The 21,618-nt window shown below is 32.4% G+C and overlaps 1 protein-coding gene across 1 annotated transcript; it reads right to left on the reverse strand.

The window, feature by feature from the left end:
- Positions 1 to 17,912: 17,912 nt before the first annotated feature.
- On the reverse strand, positions 17,913 to 18,392 carry LOC132552203 (uncharacterized). The gene has a single exon (XM_060216355.1). It carries the CDS (start codon positions 18,390 to 18,392, stop codon positions 17,913 to 17,915), a length of 480 nt encoding a protein of 159 aa, XP_060072338.1.
- Positions 18,393 to 21,618: the final 3,226 nt, after the last annotated feature.

The raw sequence follows: 21,618 nt of genomic DNA on the forward strand, positions 1-21,618 counted from the left end.
CATCATTAAGCATAAAGATCTCTGATCCAATTGTCATCAAGTATTTAGATCTCTGATCCAATCATCATCAAGCATAAAGAAATCTAATCCAATCATCATTAAGCATAAAGATCTCTGATCCAATTGTCATCAAGTATTTAGATCTCTGATCCAATCATCAACAAGCATAAAGAAGAAATCTGATCCAATTGTCATCAAGCATTTAGATCTCTGATCCAATCATCAACAAGGATTTAGATCTCTGATCCAATCATCAACAAGGATTTAGATCTCTGATCCAATCATCATCAAGCATAAAGAAATCTGATCCAATCATCATCAAGCATAAAGAAATCTGATCCAATTATCATCAAGCATAAAGAAATCTGATCCAATCATCATCAAGCATAAAGAAATCTGATCCAATCATTAACAAAAATTTAGATCTCTGATCCAATCATCAACAAGTATTATATCTCTTATCCAATCATCACCAAATATTCAGATCTCTGATCCAATCATCACCAAATATTCAGATCTCTGATCCAATCATCACCAAATATTCAGATCTCTGATCCAATCATCACCAAATATTCAGATCTCTGATCCAATCATCACCAAATATTTAGATTTCTGATCCAATCATCAACAAATATTTAGATTTCTGAACCAATCATCACCAAATATTCAGATCTCTGATCCAATCATCACCAAATATTCAGATCTCTGATCCAATCATCACCAAATATTCAGATCTCTGATCCAATCATCACCAAATATTCAGATCTCTGATCCAATCATCAACAAATATTTAGATTTCTGAACCAATCATCACCAAATATTTAGATTTCTGAACCAATCATCACCAAATATTCAGATCTCTGATCCAATCATCACCAAATATTCAGATCTCTGATCCAATCATCACCAAATGTTTAGATCTCTGATCCCATCATCAACATGTATTTAGATCTCAGACCCAATCATATACACATATTTAAATCTCTGATCCAATCATCAACAAGTATTGAGTTCCCTTCTGCAGGATCTGTTGATTTAATAACAGATGGATGTCTGATGTCATTTAGAATTCAAAGAAAGACATTAAAATATTAGATCCTTAGAAAATGATTCCATATATTGCATATATTCTGCAATCTCTGCTTGATAAACTGATCTACATCTAATACAGCTTGCTCAAAAATGCTAACAGGTGCTAAATTATAATCCCACTTGATGACCTTGAATTTGAGGTTTTGTGTTCGCCCACTAAGCTATTTTTGGATAAAAGCAGTAAGGACATAAAATGTTAACATAACAAGTCTATGAAAACCTGTACATTTGGTGCAGATAAACTAACTCAAACTATGTAATATATTACCATGAAAATTTTTAACCCATAAAAGATTATTCAGTATGTTGATGTCACAGGGTGTGTGGTGTACTTTGTAATGTTCATTTCTCTTTTGTCATTATTTTTTTAGCCCCAGCTAGAGACAAGTGTTTGTCCTATGAAAGCAAATATGTAACTGAACACAGAGGTAAAGGGAGCTAACTTCAGGTTGACTGGAATTAATCAATTAACATTTACTAATTAAAGATTTACTGTGTAATAATGCTATCATTATGATGTTAAAATTACTACTAGGGTTGATATCATTGGTATCTCGGGATGTTGTGTATATTTTTCTTTACACTTCAAATATTCACGTTCATATTATAATAGACAAATTATGATATAAATAATAAACACTAACATTGTAAATGATTTGATTAACACAGTGCTAGACTGAAAAAACAATATCATTTTAATATATTTTATTGTTATGTTAGCTGATACAGTTTGGTGATGTTTTGCAGTTTTATAGTGATAAATGCAATTGCTCCTTGTGTAAGTTGCATGCACTTAATCTTACGAAGGAGGAATTGTAGTTTATTTTGCCATAAACTTAATAATGTTTCTTCCAGGTTGACAAGATTCTATTTGTAATTTCTTAAATCTTTTGCAATTGTCTTTTTATATATAGCAATGTTTACAGCATATTGTACAGATAACTTAGGGTAATTCACAGTAAAGGTTTTGATATTTGTTTAGCACACTCTAACCTTTAAAATAAATGCAGATATTTGAAAACATAATATTGTACTAAATTTGTTTTTGAATTATGAGATAATTTTGTTTTTGTTTTTTATTTTTCTTCATTGAAAATGTAATTGGTGATATTTATTACATGTACACATCTTTAGAAAAAGTTTTATTTAACATGCCTGTATGTCCAATATTACCTTATTATTTTGTTTTTTTCCAATTTTTTTCAAATGTTTCGGAATCTTTGATATTTTTATAAAGGGAAATAACTCTTAGAGAAGTAAATTATTGTTAAATGCACAAGAGGTCAAAATCTGTATTTTACTCGAGAGAAATATTGTTTGTAGATTTAATGGTGTATTGTAGGAAGATTTTTCATTGTTTTATATTATTTTGAGTATATATATTCAAAGACAGCCCAGAATCGTACCTATCCAACTTCACCGGAAATAAATCCATATTATTTGGGTTTTATATTCCTTAGTAATGAAATAAATTTTGAATTTAGCGATGATAATCTTATTTAAAGATCATTGTGATCAAATTTCATTCTTTGAAGATTTCTTTTATTTCTAACATTTGAAAATTATGTAGATGAAATTTCCTATCAATTGATTGTAAGATGACAATGCTTGGCCGCCTGGTTTCTAATATCTTATCGGCTACGATACGTATTACGACAGGAAGTCAGCCTGTCGTACCTCCTATTGTTTCCCATGAGTAAGGAGAATTTCAACAATAAAGTTGGAATCAAACCCGGCAATCACCAGTGCTACAATCGTCACATATTGGAATCAGTTCGACTTCATATCTAATTCCAACCGAAAGCCTATGGACTGTTGCCATGGATCTTGAATTATGATATTTTCTTTTGGAAATAGCCATTTGTCTACATATCTAGGAGATTGTATTTGCAATCCTATAAATGTACTTTGGCGTAATAAGAAATGCAGTTTCTGGAGAAATCCATGCTGTTTTCTTTCCCAGAATGTTTTCCCCTTTTGTATTGCTTGTCAAAACAGAGCAATTTAGACCAAAAAAAAAATTCCATTCCTTTTCTTTGGCCAATTACAAATTGCCTTATAAGATACAATATTAAAGATAGGTTTCTGGTTTACAAAGTACATTGATTCCTCTGATATATGGGTCAATGTTTTGTATTGCACCACTTTTTATATGCTAAATCCTTTTTTCGTAAAACATGATATCTGCAGTTGGTTTTACAGAATGATGATGATGATGATGTTGAAAGTTTCTCATCTCTGTGACTGCCCATCGCCGGGCATTGTCCAATCAACGGGTGTCAACTCTCTGGGGACGTTAGGGGGGTGCTCCCTTCATGTGGTTTTACAGAAATGTTGTAGCATTTATTGGCTCATTACATTATAGATACAAGAAAACTTAAAAAAAAGAAATGAATAAATAAAAAAAGAATAAATAGATAAATAAATGAGTATTAAGTTCAGCTTTCTATGGAAAATTTTGAAAGTTTTGAATGTAAAACTTGCATTTCTAGAAAATGACTCATTTCTACCAACATACATTTCTTCTGTTCAGATTTGGTACAAGCTCCAGCGTTACGACTTAGTTTCTCCTGTGTAATGAAAGCCATTTTTAAAAATTACGTGTGCCAAAGATTTAAATGGAAATAAATCTTGTTTAATGGTAAAAGTATCACTTTCTCTTGATACCAACTTTTTCAAAGGTGACAGTTTCGGTTTGAAAATCCCCAGGGCTACGTGAATCATTGCAAATACACATGGATAGGCCATGTATTTGAAAACGTACATAGAGTTAACTCCACCTGTGCTAATTTAGAGAAAATTAGATTGGAGTTCAAAATAGTAGTGGAGTATAAAATTCCATTGCTGATAAAGAAGTTTTATTTCCCTCATTAAAAGACAAAATGAAGATACAGCGTTCCATTTGGGAAATTATTTTCAGTAGAAGTTAAATTTATTGCTTTCATGCTTATCTAGATATATAGTTTTCTCAATAGTAATTTTCATCAGACATAAATTTTATCGTAAAAAGAACCGGAAGATAATTTGTCGTTTGTGTAAATCATAATTCAGAATCATTTTTAAAAATATCGACTTTACATTATCTCGCAAGTATGGGGATCCCTAAGAAAAAGATTTCTTCAAAGATCAGTAAATCTGCATGTGGACTGCTTTTTGCAGTGTGATTAATAAATCTAAAATTTATGTAAAGTAAACATCTTCTACAATTCTTTCATTAATGAAGTACTTTGATATAAATCAAAAAGATTGTTTGGGGTACAAATTTTAGTTTTCTTTTTTTTTTTTTTTTTTGTTATAAATTGGATTAGGGTCATTTTTTGAAAAACAGAAATTTGCAATAAATGTGAAATGAAATAGATTATTAGAATTTACATGACATTAGTTTTAAATACTGGATTAAAATTTCAAAAGTACAGAAATCCTAATAGACATGAAAGTGATATTAGGAGAATCTATGATAGTTTTCCAAGTTTTCAAGATGTATAATTTTCAAATGTAAAGAAGATAGCTTACAAGGATAGGTATCTTTATTTGTTGAAAACAAAGTATTGTTTACCAATTTTTGACAAGTCCAGTAGACCAGCGTGCAATTTCTAGCTAAAATGTAAAAATTTTCAGATGGTGAATATTTGTTGTTTGCAGGACAAGAAAATGACATTTTTACAATTGCAAATTTATGGAACAGGAAAGACATGGTCTGGCTAATTACCAGACATGGTAATGGTAGTTGATTGGTAAAAGTAGGGCAGCTCGCGGAAGTGAACATTTTTAAACCTAAGATGTTATAGCCTAGAATAAATGGTCTTGCTTGACATGGTTTGTAATAGGTTGTATTTCTAATACCGACATGATCACTGCCTTCCGGTATAATAGTGGTCTGGTTCTGTGCTGGATAAAAACGGTACAAGCCTAATGGCATTTGGTCATTGAAGAAAAACACTCAAGGTCCATTCAGGTCATGATTACCTAATAAGGAAGGCTGTTTCTAGCATTAACTTGGTCATGTAAGCTCTTTTCATTAATGCAAGACCATTATACATCTTGCTTGAAGTTAAAGCTTCATTTTGAGTTAGATTAAATGACTTTGATACACCTGGGTTACTTGAAAGCTTGATTTATTGTAAAGGTTTTAATATACCATAGAGTAGGAATAGAAATCAGATTCCTTTGGATGAATTCTGTTCCTGTTTTGCTGTTATATGCTTCGTGTTAAGTTCCTATTATTTCTATGCTACCTGAAGAGAGAGCATATAGTCACCGATTTGTCTGTCCAGCTGTTTGTCCTTCCATCCATCCGTCTGTCATAATTTTTTATCCAGAGCATATCACAAAAGCTACAAGAGGCATCAACATGAAACTTCATACATAGACAGATCTTGATAAGGAGAAGTGCAAAGCACAGGAACCATAACTCTCTTTTGCATAATTCGGGAGCAGTCATCAGTTCCACCAATTCTGTTGTTATTAGTTTGATCGTTTCTACTGTCCCTTTTTTTTCAATGTTATCTCTTTTGTAAATATGGTGGTGTCCTTATCTGAAGAGACATCTGTAAATCATGGAATACAAAGTCAAACTTATCAGATTTTAATACAAGATACCAATATATCTTTTTACTTACATTTGTATTTGCAATTAGTTTTCAAATATCTGCATTGATTTCAAGGAAAAGTCCTTGCAAAATATATGTTTTTCTTACGTAACATTTCTTTAGAATAGAAAAAAACAAAATTTCAATGATGCATTGATATCATGATGTGTTGTAATTGCGATATGTTTCAGTTATGGTAAGTATATGGTTTGCTCAACCTGAATGGGGTCAGAGGGTTAGAGAATGGGAGGGCTTCTATATCTATAAGTGGTAAATGATAAAATTTGAAAACTCTGTATCACCATTATTAATGGACAGTCATCTGTGTTAAGGAATGGGCACCAGGGCTAAGAGACCACCACCGTTCAGCAGCCGATTATTCACATATTTAAAGACCTGTATTGTCAATGAAAATTCTACTGTATAAAAAAACCAATGTATGAATTCTGAAAGGACGGTTCCTACATACTAGAAATTATGAAATGTATTTATCAGGAGGTTTTGCCTGATGTTTTCCATAATTAAAATGACATTTAAATGGTAACAGCTATTGAACCCCAGCCCCAGTTATTATCAACATTCTGTTGATCTGTGTTTGTCATCTGACGATTGTTGTTGATGTGTTTCAGCTTGTGACTGTGCAGTGTATCAGAGCTATGGACTGTCCAAAGGGAATTTCCACTCTCCAAACTACCCACAAGTCTATGACAGGGGCATCGAATGCATCCTCTTCACATTCATTGGTGATGTTGATGAGAGAGTTGAGCTCACCTTCGTAGAATTTGATCTGAAATGGAAAGATCCTGGTGCAGAAAGGTAAGTAAGTCATGCACATTGTGTGAAAGGTCAAAGGTGAAAGAAATAACCTTCTTAGATCACCTGACCACATGTGTAAGGATGACCTATAGCCATCATGTTTCTTCTGTCATGCACCGTCTGCGATGTGTGAACTTTTTAGGCTTAATGTAACACAGTTACTTTTTCAGCCTTTTGTCACAGCCCATAAAAGTTGATGTTATTACCAATCCTGGCTTTGTGATTGGTTCAGATTGTCCAGTGATTTTCCCACAACCTCTGGCAGCAGTCGTGTGATATAAATAATGCTGTCATCTTTCTGGTATCCTTGGTTTAAATCACTATCTATCATTCTATCAGGAATCATGATTTGTTACAGTAACCAAAATTATCAGGGTGTGAGGTCATGCAAGTCCATACTACAATTGATATACCTCAACAAAATGGCCATTCTGAAATACATAGTGGTCCGGAACCGATGCCCAGACAATACGCCTATTTTTTTTTTTTTTTCTTTTTGTTCATTCTGCCAATTTTCATTTTTAAATCCAGATATAAGCCACACTGGTATATAAACTGCACGCTGGACTGCCAAGGAAAGAAGCTGTGACTTATAATCCAGAAAATACAGTAAATTACATCATTATACCAAATTTCATATTGATAATTGTAAAATTTATTGAGCATCAGAGACAGAATTCTCTCGATCACTGACAGTACACATGAGCTGAACGATGCTATCTAAGGAGTTTCAGTTTACATGAAATAGTTCATCCTAGTATTATTTGATGACTTTTGTCAGAGACATATATAACACATAAATGTCTCTGGTTTTATATTTCTGGTCACATGATATTATGCATTACCAAACCAGGTAATTAGGATGTCCGTGAGGGAAATTTACTCTCATATCTTGCTGTCACATTGTGCTTGTGCCTGTTGACACGAAACAGAGGCCAGGCCAAACTCTGTATTGGTATGCAGATCAGGGAATGATTACAGGTATTTCACAACATATTGTGATCAGATAATTATGCCACGACTTTTCCTATTCATTATGATGAATAGGTATCCAACACCTCATTTATATGCTTCGTTAACACCAATGGGACCTATTTTGATAAATATTAAATCAGTTGTTAGAATTCTCAATCCATACTCTGCATACAACTATGTCAATGTTAGCTTCTGTCTATACAAAAACAGGTATGTGCTCGTGGCTTCTTCATTGCAATATCAAACGTAAAGGAAAATGAAATCAAATTTGTCATTTCTTAACAGCAAACATGTAAGTGTTTCAAAAGATAATCGCATGTAATTGACATATTTTTTCAATGTTCCACATTGGCCTATGGCTTACAGGATCAATAGTTTCCCATCTGGCCAGCTGCTATCATGTTTTTAAACACTTCATAATTTTGACAAATGAGAATGGTAGATTGCATTAATATTTAGTAAAAATTTGGTTTCTCTTTTTTTTATCTTCGAACGTTTATAAATCAGAGGTAAATCCTAACTCTGTCAGTTTTATGTTTCAGAAAATCCCATCAATCAATTATGACAGTCTCGCAGAATTTTTGATCTTTCCACAAAATATCCTACTAAATATGTGCACTCCCCTTTTTGAACTTTTTATTCTTCAAGGAAAAACTGTGTTCATTACACTGACATTTACGGTTGCTTAAAAGAAACCTTTTATAATCTGGTGTTAAGTTTTAATGTTGTTCTGTGTTCAGCATCCAATACTGAAGTGGCAATCTCTTGATGTAGAACTTGTTTCCATAAGTTGTATATTTTGCACACATTTCTTTGATTTGATGGAATATGTATTCGAAATTTCAAATTTAGACGTTGATAGTCATCTTCTATGACAAGATTTGATTGCTTTTGCTGTGATATTTTGCATTTAAAGTTACAATTGTATATCATCGACATGTTTTTCACCTTTCAGTTATTTCAGTACTTTGATTACATTTTAAACTTCTTCTCAAGTCCCACTGGTGGCAAGCCTTTGAGCTTAAAATTAATAAGGATATGTTAAGGAAGGGAAGCTGATAGAATGTTGTATTTTTTTGACCTTGTTGAAAGTTCCTAAGATAATTAGGTAATGCTGCTTTCTCTAAACAGTAACTTTTGGATTCAGCTGAAACTTGCCTAAAATGAAAAATGATCCTGAAAAGGTCCTAATCATGTGTTATCATTTTTTGGTCAATCGGAAATCCATTTTGGTCGCCATCTTTAGAAAAAAAAACACATTTTAAACATTTTCTACAGTTTCACTTGTGCCATTTAAACTGAAATTTTGTAGGAATGTAAAACAACTGAAATGACGAGTGTTTTCTAAAAGTTGTCATTGTCAGATGATTGTTAAGTCAAGGGGAGTGATCTTACACTATCGATGCAATAAGCAGGTGATAAATTTGAAATCAAGGTTCAAAGGTCAAACAAATGACCTGGTTAGATTTAAGTGGAATGGAATTAGTCGCGTGTAGAATAGTCATTTTGTACTCACTAGGTGAGGAATCAGAGGTCAAACAACCTGATTTTTGTGAAAGGTCAGAGTTCAATATGAGTCATGATCTATTTATATTTCAATTTTTTTTATATAAGATTGATTTGATATATTCCTTTTAGATGTGGGGATTATCTCCATCTTTTCCTGAATCTGGAGCGTGGGGAGGTCAATGAGAATAGCGACTACGACATCGAACTCTGTGGCAACCTCTCAACCCTGAGTCAGAAGACATACTACTCTCGAGGTCGCAGTCTTGTCCTTGAGTTTCATTCCGATCCAACATCAAATTTAAGTCATACAGGATTTAAAGGCATATTCAAATTTTTAGATGCACGTAAGTATATTAAAATCATTGAAAAGTGTTTGTTGCCATGGTTACTCCCCGTCCCGTTTGTCATTGTCATGAAAAAGCTTTGCAATATTTTATTTATTTTCTGTTTTGTGGTTTATAGATACAAAATTTCCCAAGGAATGATAAAAGACAGATTTCTAATGCAAGAATAATAGCTGTGAAAATTGGCCTATGTATAGCAGATAGGACAGTGCAAAATATATTTTAGACTAACAAACTTAACAGACTCGAGATGGTTGTCGATGGAGCAAGGGAAGCAACTCTTAAAGTATAAAACACCTTTGCCTTGAGTGACATTGGATTTTAGAATAAAACAAAAAACAAAATAAGATTGACAGTGATTACATTAGAATTTCTTATTTGATTTACTAACATTTATGATGTTCGGAATCAAATAGCATTACCATACATACTCTTTTTTTTTTATCAGTAAAAAAATGTTAACAAATTAACACAGAAAAAAGAAAAAAAAGATTAAACATACATGTTTTTTGTGTTTTTGCTTTTCCTTTGTAGTTTCAGTGAAATTGCCTTTCGTAAAGTTACCTCCGGGTGTACTTTTAACTCCCAAAGCAACAGGTCAGATATTGGAAAAATTCTTATTTATCATATTCTAAATATGGTGTGACATTTCCAATTTTTTCTAGTGAAACTTTATACTATATTTATCTTCTCTGTTCTGCAGATGATTCTAATTATCAGTACTTCTCAACTGATTAACTATGTACAGCTGCCTTCTGTGTAAAAACAATTTGTAGTCATCTTACTAAACTCTAGACAATAACCTGTCAGCTGCTATATCTTCAAACACGTTTTCATTATAATCACTTATGTCTAATTTTGCACATTTGATGTCTATATCTATAACAAATGTTAGACCAGATTTTCAAAAAAACTAAATTTGTCCTTGGATTTTACATAATGTATGTTGAAAGGTTTTCACTATAGATTCATTATGAAATTTCATTTTTTTTCTTCTTAGATTCAAAATCTATTTGATCAGTATTTGGACTCATTTCTATATATATAAATATTTATTGTTAAATCAACTTCTACCAATTTCTGTGCCATTGATGAATCAGATGGACATGATCTTTATTTATCTTTCTTTATCTGCAAGAATGGCATAGATTTATTCTAAATGAAATGTAAAACAATTCTTTTTATTCTGTATTTTATTTTTTTATCAAAAAATTGTTTATCACAATCAAACTTTTTATTTTGTATTTTAATTTCTTTATGATCAAATGGTTTATCACATATGATTGGAAAGAAGCTATAGAATGGATATGAAATATCAGTTTATGTTAATTGGTTATTTTTAAACTGATTACTAAACAGTGTTTAATAGCCCTTATGTTACTTTTAAGTTCCAGGTAATTATGGAAGGTCAATGTGAAAAAAGTTCACAGTCACATTTAAAAAAAAAACCAAACCATGTGAATTAATTATTTGAATTAAATCATTGTTGTTGTAGTATATATGAATTAATTATCTTCCATAAACAGATTTGTTGTATGCACACATTGTTCCTATTGTTGTAATATTAAAAATTTGAATCAACTAGTACATTTCTAATTTCATCATTTTGTTTTTTGTTTTTCTTTTTTTTTTTTTTTTTTTTTTTATTTACTCCTGAATGTTAATATTTTCTTTGTCGTTTGGCAATTGGTTGCTGCTGATTATGGCAGATGTATTGATATCGACATTGATTTATTGTTCCAAACGTAAATCAGTTCAATAATCAATAGTCTTATTGTGTTTGGTTTCAGAAACTTCAAAATATCTACATTGCCAATCAAAGACAGTTATGTAAGGAATTAGTCTATTTATGAATCAAAGGGTTCAGGTAGTCACCTGGCCTTACCTACATGTCACCCTTTGATGAATGATCATTGTAAAAAACATGTAATAATTGTTCCATAAAAGAAAAAGATTTTTCACTGATGACCTGTTTAATATAATTTTGTTTAGAAAATGAACAAAATTGCAATAAAAAATAGTATAAAAAACTGTGTTGCCAACTCACCTATTATTTTCAGGTCAACATGATATTGACCCTAACATTGAGCAACAGAAATCTTGCGTAAATGCTAGAATCGCCTGGTATTTTCTAACTTTTTATTAGTACTTAAAGACTTCGAAAATTTATTTATGTGTTTGTTCAAAATAACTATCATATTTACATAGCACATTGCCTGAATACATCAAGATAACCTACATGCAATATAATTGATTTTAAGGTATTTTACCTTTTCCTGATCCTTTAAAACACCCTGTTACCCTTGGTTTTGTAGAGCTATAACCACATTTAAGATGACTAAAGGTTGATGATACTGAAGAAACAAAATAAAAAGTTGACATATAAACAAAGACATTTTTAGTTGACATAAACTCCTGTATAGCTGACTATTTAAATGTTTATAGATTTTTTAAATTTTTGTGCTTCTTAATACTATGTGTTATTCCAGTCTTGAATTATTTACAATAAGATATATTATTAGACCCAGGAAAAGTGTACAATAATTAAGGAAAAAAACGAACATCCTGCTAAATGAAAACCTGTCAGTTTGTTGGTTCTTAGTTTTACAACATTTCTTCAGACATTTTAGTATTTTATATATGTATGTGGTGTATTTGGAGTTAACTCCCCTTGACCATGTTTTTGGATCTGTTCTGTACTGTTCTTCTCTGCCAGTGACTAAGCAAGTCAAAGAGTTTGTTCCCTTTTAGCAAGTTTGTGTCTATCAAAAACTTTGGTCCCACTCTGGCTAACTTGACAAAGAGTTAGTTCCCTTTAACCATGGCTAAGTTACTATGTAATTTCTGTTCTGCCTTGGATGTTGTAAGTAATTTATAGATATTTTGCTTTCTTCATTTCATGTATAACTTTATTTCATATTCTGACCTTTTTTTGTTTGAAAAAAAAAACAGAGCAAAAAAGTAATTAAAAGAAGTATTTTATACAAAGAACATGTTGAATTAATCTTTGAAGTTGATTTAGATACAAAATTTGAAACTTTTAAACAAAAAATTGATAAAACAAATTACCTAATAAATAAAATAATACAATTCAAAGGTTTGAAATTTTTCCTACAGCAATGTAGTGAGAGAAAAAAAACAAAGCGAAATGATTATCCCTTTTTCACCCTTTTTTTAAGTTCTCAGCACCTGCTTCTCAAAGATTAACACTATTAGTTGATTTTCTAATGTAAAAATATTTTGATATTGACAGAATAATTGTTTAAGCCCAATACAGATGTACATTGCCTGTTCTGAAATATTCAATTATCAGATCGATGAATTTTCAGACATGAAAAAGGCAATGTCTTTAATAAGGTTAAATATTTTGTAATACATCATTCACAATGTTTTTTCAGGAGAATATGTGAGTTCATGCCAAAAGGAGCAAGGGACAATGTGTTCGTATACCTGCCCAAGTACACGTGATAACAGTCTAGGGAACAACAAATTTTTTTCACCACGATTTCCGCAGAATTACCCACATGCAGCAACATGTCATTATCAATTTCTAGGACAGGAAGGAGAAAAAGTTAAAATACATTTCCAGACTATACAGCTCTACAATAATGAAAATTTACCGTAAGTATTAGGATGTGTTTTCTCTTTTGCCTTTTTTATTTTCCGGGAAGGGAGAGATATAGTCACTGCTTTGTCCGTTCGTCTTTTCTCTTTTGCCTTTTTTATTCTCCGAGAAGGGAGAGCATATAGTCACCGCTTTATCGGTTTGTCCATCTGTCATAATTTTGTCCAGAGCATAACACAACAAGTATAAGAGGTATCTATATAAAACTTCATACTTAGATTGATCACAGCAAGGAGAAGTGTAGTGCACCATCACTCTCTTTTGCATAATTTAGGAGTTATTGCCCTTTGTTATTTTTTATACTTTAAATTTTGTCTGGAGCATCACACTAAAAATGTATGAGGTATCAACATAAAACTTCATAGGTAGATAGATGTCAACAAGGAGAAGTGCATTGCTTAAGAACCATTACTCTCTTTTGCATCATTAAAGAGTTATTGACTTTGGTAATTTTTTGTCCAGAGCATTGGACTCAAAATATAAAAGGAATCAACATGAAACTTCCAATGTAGATAGGTCTCAACAAGCAGGATGGCAGTGCATGAGAAGCATATCTGTATTATTGTTCTTTGATATTTTTCATACTTAAATTTTGCCCCAATTGGGCAGTATAACCCTTCTTTGAGGGCCGTTTTTTTTTCAATTTCATAAAATGTCTCCATTGTGCACAGAATCATGACTTTGTGTTTTGTGTAGATTATTTCAAAATTTGTTGTATATAATTTTAAAATGTTTTAGTCTCCTCATTTTATTCTACTGGAAAATCTGATAAGGAATTGGAAGTTATACAAATGTTTTCTCAAAGGAAAGTAGTTTTTCTTCAAACATCACCAATCTTCTTCAAACTTGCTTTATCATCATTCAAAGTTTTGATTGATTTAAGGCTGTATCCTATATAGATTAGCTAAATTTACAACATCAGAACTTTTTAAAAATTTGATTATAAACTTTTTAAGAAGGATTAAACAAAAATGAAACAATTGAATAAGAGTTATCTCCCCTTTTTAAGCACCATTGTACATGATGATTGAAGTTTGGACTGTACATTTGAATCACCTAGACGCCTCGCAGTTGGGACATAATTATGTAAATGTCATTGTGATGGAAAAGATTTAAATGCAGTGAAATTTAGTATTATTTTAAGAGAGATGATATGTACTTTAAAAGTTTTAATTAGCCTAGATGTGGTAGTATTACTGTCCATTTTGTAGCAGGCTTTCCTTCTGTCTGTGACAACAATGACATTTGTAGGGTGAAAAAAACTGAACAACAAGTACCAGTTGCGAGAAATTAACCTAGAAATAATTTTCATGTGTTATCTTTTAATTTCACCAAAGAGAGCCATATTTTTTTTCATTTTTTTTTTTGTAACTGGTGATAATTTTTCTTCTGTATCATCAATTAAGACAAGATAAATGTTACAGATTAGGCATGTAGTACTTTCTTTGTACATTTCAGGGGGTATCATAGTTTTCAGCATAATCATATTCAGAGTTTGTTAACTGCCACTTAATCAATGTAAAATTACTTAATGACCCAGATCAGAATTGATAAATGACCCAGGTCAGAATTGATAAATGACCCAGATCAGAATTGATAAATGACCCAGGTCAGAATTGATAAATGACCCAGATCAGAATTGATAAATGACCCAGATCAGAATTGATAAATGACCCAGATCAGAACCTGATAAATGATTCATTTTTCAAACCTTATAAATGCCAAGGTCAGTATTTGATAATTGACCCAGGTTGGAGCTTGACAAATCACACGGGTCAGAATTTAATAAATGATGAATTGTTGAATTACCCAATACTGGACTTAATAAATGACCCTTGTAAGGACTTGGTAAATAACCCAGGTCAGACCTTTTTAAATGACCTTGATCAGAACTTTGGTATATGATCCTGGTCAGACCTTGATCAATCACAATTATAAGAACTTGATAAATCAACCAGACTATTTAAGTTCAAAATTTTTTATTGTTGTTCAGTAAAATGATAAACCAATGCTATAATGATATCTTGTAATAGGCCCACCCTCTAGCCTAAATAAGGAGCAAGGTGTGGGAACATATTGAAGAATAAAGATGATATCATTATACTTTGTTTATAAAAGAAAGCAATACAGGATTCATTTTCGTCAGATTCAAGCTTGTTCCTGGAGCAGTGTTTACAATGACATTGACTATAAATCAACTGTGGTACGAAAACGTTGAATTGAAAAAAAATTTCAGTAAACTCACTCTATCAGATAGTAAATAGAGGAGGGTGGAAAATAGCTCTGATTTCAAAAGTCGGTTTAGACAGCAAGGTCATACATCACTGTGTCACCCCTTTGAGCAAGGCACATTTACCCTTGTTTCTTTCCAAGTGTTTTATGTTTTCTGTGTTAGCAATTTATGTGTGATGTTTGTCGATGTAATGGAGGCCAAAATACTTAATAAAGAAATTGAACAATTTTTATAATTTAATAGGAAAAATAATGTTGGAAATGTATTGAATTTTTTGCTGTCCAATGTTGCATATAGTGTTTGTCTGTTCCCTCTGATTGTGATATAGCATTCGGTTTAGAATAAGTGTCATATCTTGTGAACCTCTCAAAAGATTTAGATCATATTTTCGTAAAGGTATTGTAACATCGCATTTTACACCTTATCATATTAATTTGGTCATTGGTCAAGCTTAAAGAAGTCAAAAATTACAAATAGGAAAACTTCTGCAAATTCTTGAAAAAAGTCTTGCTTATTTGTATGGGATTGGCTTTCATGTTTAAAATATTTTCCTGTTTAGTATCCCTTAATGGTAATGTTCTTATCTGAAGATGGGAAAATTACAATAGAAAGTTGAAACTTAGAAGTATAATGAATTTCTGTGGTAACCAGAAATGCCCAACTTGTATCGAGTGTCATATGTTCAGGTTGCTATGGTTACTGTAGCTGTGATATACCTTGAGGTACTGATTGGTCACCAAAATGTCTGGAAAGTTTCTTTTTGCCTTCCTGGTTGCAACATAAAAAAGAAGCGAGGTTGCTATGGTGACCAAGCTGCCATGATCTGTTGTAATGTGATTCTGGATGTATTCCCCAACCAGAATGTGATTCATGCTGTTCTGGGTTCTATGATCAATGGGTTTTTTCTCCCAAATTTATTTGGTGTGTCACTGATTTTAGACATCAAGGACACCATTATGAATTGCTTCAATATCAAGGCTTTTATTTTGTTTATTTTTTTTTTGTTCTATTTTTCAATTCTAAGATTCAATTTGCATATGTTTTCGCCAAACTAAATTTGAATCAGTATCATATGAATAGCATATCCTTCCCAGCCCATTGATCTTTCCTGCTCTCTGTCAACACGCAAAATCAATTTTCAAACAAGATTTCATTTTTAAACAAGATTTTTCCCCCTACTCACTCAGTTCACTAATGAACATGTTAACAATCGAAAAACTGATCAATATCTTTTCTTTTTCAATCTCAATTTTCAAATATTCCATTCATCAAAAAAAACTTTTTCTTCCATTTGGTAACAATTTTCTTTCAAATAATTAAACATGTGCTGTCTGAATGAGAAATTACGAAAGTGTGAAGTTTCAAACAGTTTTTTTTAGGATTTTGTTTTTTCAGTTGTTGGCTTTTGGTTTTCTGTTGTCCTGGTTTTAAAGGTTTAAAAACCATTATTTGTATGATGGAGAGGGACCGGTGTGACCCTTTAGCAACAATAAAATACAGATGTTTTCAAGTTCTTGAATGTTAGAAATAAAATCACATTTTTTTCTCTTTTATTTTTGTTTCACACATCATAACTATCAGTGCTTGATGACATGATTTTGAGGGAATTTGTGCTTTTATGACCAATATAGTAGTAATGTCCTTATCTTTGACATTTGATTTTTCAAAATAGGTATGGTTGTAGCACAAATGGAATGATTTGTGTATTTTGTGTAAAACCTTGGACATTCTGATAATGTCACCATGAATGTTCTCAAAGATTTTTTTCCATCTGCCTTGTCTTCGTACCATTCTTCATCATCATCACTAATAGAAGCCTGGGGATGCTGGAAGAATGCTTTTTTTATTGCATTTACTAATGTCTTTTTGGAAGGATATTACTGGACACATTCAGCCTCCTGTTGCATACATTCATGCTCAATCACATTCCTTCTAATTCATTAAGTCCCTTGGTGGTTTTTCCTTTTTTTCTGATCTGACCTTCAATACATGAAGTTTTTTCACAGTTGTGTGTGTAGAAGAAGCACGTTTCAAGCATTGTCTCGTTAAGAAGCCCATGTGGTGTGTCCAAATTTAGCAACTGATTGATCATGTAACATTGCCATATTTCCTTCAATATATTAGTATAAACAAACTTGAGCTTTTTTTCTCTTTTCATGGCTCTCTTCAAAACACACTGCCTCATTGTCACACAAAATAATGACATCCACATGTCTATACAGTGGCATGATTCTTACAATCCTTCAATTGCTTTTTAGTTTACATAGGAGAATTAACCACTTTGCCTTCCAATTTCGTATATTTCAGCATAGTGTTAAACATGTGCTTACCTTTACAAATCTTATATCATTAATCATGTCCAAGTTACATGAAGATTCTTGTAGATAATGGCAGATTTCCTCTCAAATTGCAATCATCAAACTCATGGAATATATATCCCCTTCTTTAATGCGTATTTTAGAGTAAAAAATCAGACAACACACTGTTCAGCTTCTCAGTTGCCACTCATGATTGATCCAGTCAGATTCATATTACTTTTCACATTTCCCTCTCTGTCATGAACTCTGGAAGAACCATCACGGCAAATTTAGTTGTTTGCTTCATTTTTAGGCTTTTCTTTGTCTCAGAAAATTGATTATAGTGTTCTTTACTGAACCTGCTCACATCGCAGGCAACAATAAACAATGAATTGAAAGTACAGTCAGTGGCAACACCTGGTGCAAGGGACATCACTCTGGAACCCATGCTCTTTTACTCAGTGGAACCCATGCTCTTTTACTCAGTGGAACCCATGCTCTTTTACTCAGTGGAACCCATGCTCTTTTACTCAGTTGAATCCATGCTCTTTTACTCAGTGGAACCCATGCTCTTTTACTCAGTGGAACCCATGCTCTTTTACTCAGTTGAACCCATGCTCTTTTACTCAGTTGAATCCATGCTCTTTTACTCAGTTGAATCCATGCTCTTTTACTCAGTGGAACCCATGCTCTTTTACTAAGTGGATTCCATGCTCTTTTACCAAGTGGGACCCATGCTCTTTTACTAAGTGGAACCCATGCTCTTTTACTTAGTGGAACCCATGCTCTTTTACTTAGTGGAACCCATGCTCTTTTACTTAGTGGAACCCATGCTCTTTTATTAAGTGGATTCCATGTTCTTTTACTCCATGGAACCGATGCTCTTTCCTGGAGATTGGTATAATCTGCCATAGTCAAGGAAGCCGGAAACCATAACTAAATAGACCATGCCAGATATCCAATCAACTATGTAGTAATTGTGATAGTGATGTACTAACAAAGTTAAGAGGTCCTGTGTGGCCCATAAGGTATACGATTATAAACACATGATCTCAGAATTTAAGTAGAAAGACTTAATACAGAACAATGACAAGCTTTTGAAGAATCTCCTTAACTTGCACTAGATGGGCTTATTACCAGGCACAGATTTATTACTGGAAAATAATGGTCATTATTTGAACAAAAGACTACTAAGATTCAGGAAATGGAATACCAAAGTTATCATAAAACAAGACTTTTAAGTCTTCTCCATCATGCAGAATATTTTTATGTCCTAAGTATAAGGGACATCAGAGACACCAAAGTCTATCAACTGTCTTCTCTCTCTCTTTCTTTTCCCTCTATAATTTGTCCTTTTTTTCTCTTGGTTGTCCTCTTGGGCATCTTTTCAATCATAAGGAGATGCAAAAATCTTGATGAAAGCTACTTGACCCTCTTTGATTAGATTTCATTTAACTGTTTCCTGCATCAAATTCTAGGTCCCAGAAAAGGTCATAGATTAAAGGTCAAGGTCACATCTGCTGAATGCCTAATGTAATAATATTTTGTCAGTAGAAGATTATCATCAGATTAGACTTCACATGATTGTTTCTGAAAAAACCAATCTACTTCCCAGTTCATTTTCATGGTCTTAAGTTTAAGGTCAAGGTCAGATGAATGTAGGCAAACTGTGATTCTATCTTGTATCAACGTTTCTGGTAAACGTGTTAAACTGATTTAAACGAGTCTCATAGAGTTCTTCCTGGTATCAGACTCCAGGTGCCACTAAAGGGGAAAGGAAAAGTGTTTCATTTACTTGTGAAGATTCGCTCACACTAGTAGGCCTTTTACTCAACCATAAACTATAACACTGCTATGAATAGCCATAAATACGGGCTTTTGATCCCAATACTGATTTCAATTTCAGAAGGTATTTGACTTTACACCACAATGTGAATGATTTTTGTAGTTGTAAGTGATACAACATTGAACCAAGTGTCTTTGACAGCTGGAAACTGTGTGATGTTTCTGAGAAAGAGGTTAGCTCTGTTTCTAGTCAAGGCAACCCCGCTGTCAAACATAATCCAATTCGCAACTTATCAAGTAGATAGAAGCTAAGTTATTTTGTTACGGAGAAAATAGCCAGCGAGGAAACTATACATTACACAGAACCAGATTGATATGTGAGGCTGAAGCAAACTCATTTGTTTGTTACTTAGTGCGGTGATGGTATGCCCTAATTTCATCCGGGAACATCCATACCTAGTTTTATCTCACCGCAACCACATCATCGTTGCAAAGTTTTCGATAGACTGTGTCAGACAGAATGACATCCTTCACAGTCGCACGACGAACTGTTGATTATCACATGTAAAATTAGATTAGGATCTCGACACAAACCAACATCATATAATCGTTATTTGAGTTGTGAATTACTTTTCTATTGAGAAAGGACACCAAGAGTTTATCTACACTTTGAAAAAGTGTGATGGCTAGAGAACATTGGATGATCGATAAATTACATGTAAGGAATTAAAATAGGGATCGAATTTAACAATATTACTACTGTTAAGAAATACTGCTTATTGTCAAAGGATACATCAAGCATTTTTTAACTTTCAAAATTTTGTCACAAGATATGTGACTTTTCCACCATCTTTGGTCCCAAATTTACCCTAATAATTAAAATTTTTGTTGAAGTTTCTTCCTTCAGTAATATCATATGCATTAATGAATTTGATAATTTAGCACTGAATTAACAGTTTACATTAATTTATAAAGAAAACTTTTAAATGTCAAGGAAATTGGAAGAATTGCTACATACTGCAAACATACATATTTAAGTGGTATTCATATTTTGGCGCGCTGAAAGTATTGTACTAAAATATGATTATGTCTCTTCTGTTTATGGTATACACAGAGCATTGGTTTTATTGATGTGCTAATTAGTTACAACACTCATTTGCTGAAATGTGATAATGTGCTAAAATTTGATTGTACTAAATTAATAACATTAACAGTATAATTCTTACAATACACTTAATTGTATAAAGAAATCTATAGTACATGTTCAATTATCATCTTTCAATTTATTATACAAATATAATATTCTATATACTATAATATAATAATATAAATATACGTTTAAGAATTAAGATAATGACATAAAATACTAATATGAGAAACATAAAACAGTTTTAACACTTTAACAAAAGTTTAGATAAAATGAAATATTACTAAGAAGTACCTCATCAGCTCAACTAAATAAATAATTTAGTTTTTTAGTTCATCTACCTGAAGTATAAGTATCAGTTTAGGCCTTGGTATGGCATCTAATTGTCATTCCATGCCAACTGTTCCCTTTAAAGAAACTTTACAATAACATGAAAGGCACTGGGAGTCTGCAGCAGCTGGGATAATAGACTGACATTCATTCAAATGATTGACCTTGATTTATTTTCAAGATCACAGGATTAAAATGTCAGAAGATATCTTAAACTATAGATTTCTTCAATAAACTATTGGCCATGGGCTGTGGTATTTATGTAGTACCTTGCCTGGGGATAGGACTTTCAAGATTTCTGAAATCCCCAATCCCCAAGTTTGTTTTTGTGTCTACAGTCCATCCATGATACCCTTGTGTCAAGGCTAAATGACAAATGTCACTGTTGAATAAAAAGGGTATGTACAAGATGTTCCATGAACCCCTCAATAGATTAATCTCTCTACAGACTAATAGAGATGAGGGGGGTATATCTTTGTAAGCCCCTGCTCTCTTTGTTTTATTCAACAGTATGATTAAATAGTACATATACAACTTCAAAGAATCAAAGAATGTAAATATTGTAGTAGTTTGCTTATAAGATAAACATTATTTTCATATTAATTTGAAGAGAAGAATCTACTGTGGATTAAAATATTCATGATTGTTCTTTTTCCCCCAGATGTGACCAGGCTAATGATTATATAGAGGTGCATGATGGTCTAGACCGCACACAGCCAACAATTCGGCAGTACTGTGGAACAGGTGGCGTGGAGAGTCGTGTTGTTACATCCAAAGGGCCATATATGTTTGTTATCTTCTCCTCGGACGATATGTACCATCAGAAGGGTTTTGTAGCATCATACGATTTCATCCCCAAGCACAGCACAACTCAAC

This window comes from Ylistrum balloti, unplaced genomic scaffold (genome assembly GCF_031769215.1).
Source record: "Ylistrum balloti isolate Yb309-2 unplaced genomic scaffold, AGI_CSIRO_Ybal_v1 Utg369630, whole genome shotgun sequence".
Classification (NCBI taxonomy): Eukaryota; Metazoa; Mollusca; class Bivalvia; order Pectinida; family Pectinidae; genus Ylistrum; species Ylistrum balloti.